General features: G+C 46.1%; 1 protein-coding gene across 2 annotated transcripts; it reads left to right on the forward strand.

The window, feature by feature from the left end:
- The first annotated feature begins 474 nt into the window (after positions 1-474).
- LOC139593575 (caspase-8-like) lies at positions 475-5,262 on the forward strand. 2 transcript variants are annotated; one of them, XM_071434622.1, is made up of 7 exons: positions 475-968; positions 1,215-1,320; positions 2,483-2,618; positions 2,708-2,823; positions 3,311-3,449; positions 3,912-4,413; positions 4,705-5,262. In XM_071434622.1, the coding sequence occupies exons 1-7, from the start codon at positions 490-492 to the stop codon at positions 4,838-4,840; spliced, it is 1,614 nt and encodes a 537-aa protein (XP_071290723.1). In that variant the 5' UTR covers positions 475-489; the 3' UTR covers positions 4,841-5,262. The 2 variants fall into 2 exon arrangements, with proteins under 2 accessions (XP_071290723.1, XP_071290724.1); XM_071434623.1 differs by lacking the exons at positions 475-968; positions 2,483-2,618.
- Positions 5,263-6,004: the final 742 nt, after the last annotated feature.

Genomic DNA, 6,004 nt, shown 5'->3' on the forward strand with positions numbered 1-6,004 from the left:
TTATTGTACAGTGTGGATGTGCTGAGGGTTGCTCTCTGGCTCAAAGTGAGCATTAAGTGAGTTTTCAAAAGGATGGAATTCCAGTTGGTAAAATCTCTCCCCTCCTGTTGTGAAATACCATCTATCCACGGTGCTGCACCAGAAGGTGAAGTGGAGGTGGTGCAGCATCCCAGGGCCCTTCACCAGCGCTATGCCTGCTCCTGTTGTAGAAGTGTCCTGAGCAGATGTGGGACGGGTGGGAAGGGAGCTGTTTTCCATGGCTGGTGGCTGTTCGGGGCCGAACGCCTGCAGTGAGGGTGCTGTATTTTCTGACAGCAGCCCAGAAGGCTCGCAAGGAGGAAGGCGAATCAGTGGTGCTATAAAAGCTTTCTTCTCCTTGTATGAAAATCGCAGTGGTTTGGCCTGGGAATCAGCGAGAGGCGACAGCAGGAAACGCCCGGGCAGAGGGAGACCTTTGCATCCGCACTAGCCGGTTCGGTTTGCTCAAGAATGGGCTCTAGAACAGGCGGAATTGTGAACAGACACGTCCCAAGACACCCCGTTCTCCAAGGAACTGTGGAGGTGTTTCGCTCCGGAAGTTTAAATCCAGAGGGAAGCACCGCCCCGGGTCGGGTCGGGCTCCGCCCTTCGCCCTCCGGCCTGCGCGGCTGCGGCGCGGCCATGGAGCTGCCCCGGGGACGGCTGCTGGCGGTCAGCGACGAGCTGGACGGGGCCGAGCTGGCGGCGCTGAAGTTCCTCTGCCGGGACCATGTCCCCTGGAGGAGGCTGGAAGCCGTCCGGACCCCTCACGACTTGTTCGAAGCGCTGCAGGAGAAGGGCCTGCTGGAGCCGGGGGACCTGGCCTTCCTCAGGGAGCTGCTCTACCGCATCGGGCGGATGGACCTCCTGGTTACCCACCTGGGCTCCAGCCGGGAGCAGGTGGAGAAGGAGCTGCGGGCGCCGGGCGGGGCGCGGGTGCCACCCTTCAGGTGGGTGAGGGCGCCGGGCTGGGCCGGCCCGGCTGCCCGCCTCGTTCTATCCGGGACAGCCGTCACCTCCGCTCAGCCGGGCTGAAGGGTTTCACTTCAGGCAGTCCTGGGCCTTGTGTCCTCCTCAAACGGGAAAAAAGGGGATTATGTGCTGGGGGGAGAGTAGACAAGAGGAGCGGTGCATAGTACGGAGTTAAGTTGTACTTGGAAACACGATGAAACAATGCCCTCCACTTCCTTTTCTAGATACTTGCTCTTTCAGCTGTATGAAGATGTCACCGAAGATGAGCTGATGTATTTCAAGTTACTTTTGGGCAACGAATTGCCAAAAAGCAAGCTAACCCGTGAGGCCGTAAGTATCTCTGTAATACTTTTTAAAAATTATTACTATAATCCATAGAGGCAATTGGGTTGCTTATGGGGAATGAGCTTCACTCTTCTTTATGGTGTCACTCTTAAGATGAAAACACCACAAGAAAAGGGGTGCCCCTGGGTGCACGTGGGACTTGTTTGTGCTGGTGTCGGGCACAGCTTTTTCAGCAGTGTCACAGCCAGCTGTGCCAGGAGTGCCAGGCACGGAGGCCATCACATCCAACACATCCAAGCATCACAGGGAACTTGGGGCACTCAGCGTCCTTAATAAACAAAAAACTGATAAGCACATTTACTTATCTTACCCAGCAGACTTTTTTTTTTCTCAGTCATTATCAAATGTAGAAAGTGATCCACTGTGGATATTATTTTATATGTTTTTTTAAATGCCAAAAATACAGATCTAAGCAGCAGATTCTTCTCAAGGCTAAGTCAAATGAGTTGGAAGTAGCCTTGCAGATCCAATGCTTTTATGTTGTCCCAGCCTGCAGTTCTGATTCCTTGGTACTCTGTTCTGTCTAATAAAAGTTTTGAGGATTTTCCTTCTTTTCTTAGAGGGGAGACTGTGAGAGCTGTTCTAGTAAATTCTTGGGGTGACCACTGTGCTCTGCCACTCAGTGATGAGTTTCTGTCCCTTGGGTTCCCTTTTGCTTCAGAGCAATCTCTATACCTCACATGATGGTGTAGAGATTGCTCTGAAGCAAAAGGGGACCCAAGGGACAGAAAACCCTTTTTGCCAGTGCTTAAGATGGTCACTGCAGTGACTCTTCTGTTTCAGTTGAGTGCACAATAGCCACTGAAAGTTGAATGAAAGGAATCATTAAAAATATTGCTACATTCCTGTATAACCACTGTTAGATGTCCTGGGTTAGGTCTTAATTAGATCTTGGCACCTCTGAGTTACAGAAAGGAAATGAGTATGTTTTGAGAAGATGTTGGTACTTAACAATACTTGTAGGTTTTGTTGAACTAGGATTAACTGGCTCAGCTGAGGTCTCACCTGAACTCCCAGTCAGCTGGATTGACTCTGTGGGTCACATGTGCTATCAGTACATTAAAGCTTTAGGTGCACATGCTGCAGCTTTGCTCCCAGTGGCAGCATGGAGGTGCCCTAAGAACAAACTGCCTTTCTGATTACCCAGACAATGCTTGACATTCTCACTGAGATGGAGAAGAAGGGCCTTCTGGGGAAAGACAACCTAAGTATGCTGAAGAGTCTCTGTGAAAAAATTACCATCAGCCTGTGGAACAGAATTGAAGATGGATTAAAGCTGTTTGGTAAAACAGAACAAACCAGCCTCTTCCCCATAGTTATTCTTGAAGTGATGTATAGGTGTTGTACAGCACTGATCATGAATGCTTTGCAGGCCAAGAAGAGATGCTTATCACAGAGGAACAGAGGAGCAGCACAGGATACCCTGAGGGACATCTGGTGTCATCTGTAGCACCTGGTCCTCCTGGCAGTTTTAATGAATCTTCCCAGGTAAGTTAGTTTATTTCTTAGAAACATCATGATTTTATCTTAGAAGAACTCACCCCTCCATGAAGTGAACAGTTGTTTTAAGACCAACTGTTAAAAGCACTGTCTAGAAAAAGAAAAATGCACAACTCTGCATCCTTTATTCTGAAGCTGTGTCACAGGCACAGCTGCTGCAGTGTTGTACTTCAGAAACATCTGCAAGGATAGCAAGGTAGGCTGAGTTTAGGATACCAGGAATTAGGCAGCTGGCTTGGCACCAAGATATGAGTGAACAGAGCACCTTGTTTGGGCTGAGCCTGACTTTGGTGGTCCTGCACAGACTGCCAAAGGCAGTGGGGCAGGGCACTGCCAGGCCCTGGGAGCAAAGCTGTTGAGGGAGAGCTGCCTGGAGAGGAGGCCAGCTGGCTCTGGACCCTGCTCTGCCACTCACAACAGCTAAGGAGCACTTGGAGGAGAGTGTAGGAGCTTCACCAGGAATCTTTCTTTTCAGCTGCTTGAAGCTTACAAAATGACCAGCCGACCCTGTGGAGTGTGCCTGATCATGAATAATCACAATTTTGCAAAAGCTAGGGAAGGAGTGCTGGAACACAGACACATGAAAGATCGGAATGGGACAGACGTGGATGCAGGTACAGCGAATGTTAAAGATGAGTTTGCCAATCTTTAAAATTAAAAATCTTGTTTCTCTTTCTAAAGGTCTGAATTTCAGTCTTCCCTTTCTAGGATTACTTTTGTTGTAGTGGCTCAGTTGGCTGGGTTTACTGTGCTGACAAGTCCTAATCAACTCATCAATTTTTTAGTGCCTGACACTGAACAATTCACTTGCATTTTGCAGTTTTAGTGAGGTGACTGAAACCTTGAGCAGCACTCTGAGCCTGGACTTTACAAGCTAGGTTAGCCTTGCATCAGCCTTATGCATACTAATTCTAAAATATGCAGAAATATGCAAGAAAAGCTTTTAATGCCAGTTAAGGGAACACAGTAGAGATATGATGAATGATTAGACTATATCTAGAAATGCAATCTGCAGTTGCAGAGTCCAACTTCCATATAATGAAATGTCTCAAATTTCCCTTCTCTTTGCTTTCCAGCGGCTCTGAGGAATGTCTTTAGCAAGCTTCATTTTACAGTAGAAGAATATAGAGATCTCACTGCAGAAGAAATCCGTGAGACTGTGAACATGTTCCGGAGTGCAGACCATGAGGACAAGGACTGTTTTGTTTGCTGTATCCTGTCTCATGGGAAAAAAGGCATTATATATGGTGTTGATGGGCAGGAAGTATCTATCAGGGAACTGACCACTTCTTTCACTGCACAGAATTGCAATTCACTTGCTGGAAAACCAAAAGTTTTTTTTATTCAGGCCTGCCAAGGTGATGCTTTCCATCAAGGTGTGACCATCGAAACAGATTGTGGAGAGCAAGATTCTTCTGTGGAGCAAGATGCAAGGCTTCAGCTCGAGTGCATCCCTGCAGAGGCAGACTTCCTCCTGGGCATGGCCACCCTGCAGGATTATGTCTCCTACAGAAGTCCCAAGGAGGGAACCTGGTATATACAGGCATTGTGCCAGCGCTTGGAGTACAGCTGTCCTCGGTACCTATGTTTCCAAAAGATTATTTTTGGCAACACCTGAATTTTTCTTCTGGATGACAAGAATTTGATTTAGATGTAGAGGTTGATGATACGAAGTGGGAATACTTGCTCAGAAAGAAAACAGTGATGTAGGACAGAGCAGCACCATGCAAACTGTTCCAAGCAACTTAGGGAAGTGCTCTGAAGCCTATTAAAAACAGGAGCTGTTAGCACTGGTGTATATCAAGATAGCAAAAATGTTATTTTGCTGATGTTAACTGCCTAACACAAACTGTACTTGTTTCTTTGCAGAGGGGAAGATATTCTCACCATCCTGACAGCAGTAAATCAAGAAGTGAGCAGAAAAACTTGTGAGCGGGGCGCAAAGAAGCAGATGCCGCAGCCCAGTTTCACCCTGAGGAAGAGGCTCATCTTTCCTGTCAACTAAATGGGAGGCAACTGCAAGCCAGAGAGAGCTGCTGCAGCCTGGAATTGGCTGGTTTCAGAATTCAGTCAAACATAACAGACTTTCAGTGCCTGCTCTTAGCTCAAGGGCAGATATTTTTAATTTAAACTACAACTAAGGAGAAAAAGCCTTAAGAAATTCGTATTGATACATTAATTTGTATTAATACTTTATACTTGAGAACATCTTTGAGCTGGTCTCTGATTTATGTAGCTGATCTCTCTCAGTGGTTTGCTGGCAGAAATCTATTCGGTGTCTTCTTATCAGCTGTACCACATTACTATTGCTTTCATAAGGTGTTTACAGGGCAACTTTTAGAAGACAACTGTTATAAAGCTTTGTGTACTTTATGCCTAACTTTTGCAAAATAAAGGGAGGAGTGCTGTAAATTTTATAGGATATAATCAGCTCACATCTGTGTGTTTTGTTACTTGTTTCCATGACTTAGAATCATCCATTCTTAGTGGCTTGGTACACTTCAAGATCAAGTTAAGCATTTGTTACCTGGCATCCTCAGCAGGATGTGTCTCTGACCTGGATTTCAGTGTATCCTCTACGTAGAGTAGTCTCAACAGCGAAAATCAGTTGCTCTGGTACAGCTTCATGGTTGAAGAGGTCCAGTTACCCTATGTTCACTTACCTTTAAGTCTTAGTTCTAAGCACAGAAAAAGTCACTAGGTAAGTACCCAGCTCCTTAAACATTTTAGAAGCATGCACAAAACTGCTTCAATGTCTATTCCCATCTGTCACAAATCTATAGGGCTCACTTAACATCAGCTACTGAGATGAAAAAACAACTGTGGTGGTGTTAGTCAATAATGCAGTGCTAACACTGTAATGCTAGAGGAACACACTAGCTGCTCTAAAAGAGGGGAGGAAAAAACCCAAAGCACGACCCATGCACAAAACCCCCCAAGGTACCAGAAAATATGAACAGATTAATTTAAAGTGAGGCTCGACACTTAAATACTGTCTATATCAACACTTAAATACTGTCTATATCAATTTATTGGCTTCTAAAGCCACCTTTTCTGTAGATACCAACTCACTTCACTAAGCTTGTGTACAGAATAATAATCACTATAAATTTTAGCCACAAAAAAGGCCCGATTTTGGGTTTGTTATAGACCACTGTACTAGAGAAGA

Source organism: Agelaius tricolor, unplaced genomic scaffold (assembly GCF_023055355.1).
Source record: "Agelaius tricolor isolate 1412-34295 unplaced genomic scaffold, bAgeTri1.0.p SCAF_10, whole genome shotgun sequence".
NCBI lineage: Eukaryota > Metazoa > Chordata > Aves > Passeriformes > Icteridae > Agelaius > Agelaius tricolor.

What these genes read in the sequence shown, in the direction of transcription:
- LOC139593575 (XM_071434622.1), top strand. Translation starts at nt 490, where the DNA reads ATGGGCTCTAGAACAGGCGGAATTGTGAACAGACACGTCCCAAGACAC. An exon ending in TGGGACAGACGTGGATGCAG is followed by an intron (nt 3,450 to 3,911) that starts GTACAGCGAATG and finishes TTTGCTTTCCAG; the next exon opens with CGGCTCTGAGGAATGTCTTT. An exon ending in TTGGAGTACAGCTGTCCTCG is followed by an intron (nt 4,414 to 4,704) that starts GTACCTATGTTT and finishes GTTTCTTTGCAG; the next exon opens with AGGGGAAGATATTCTCACCA.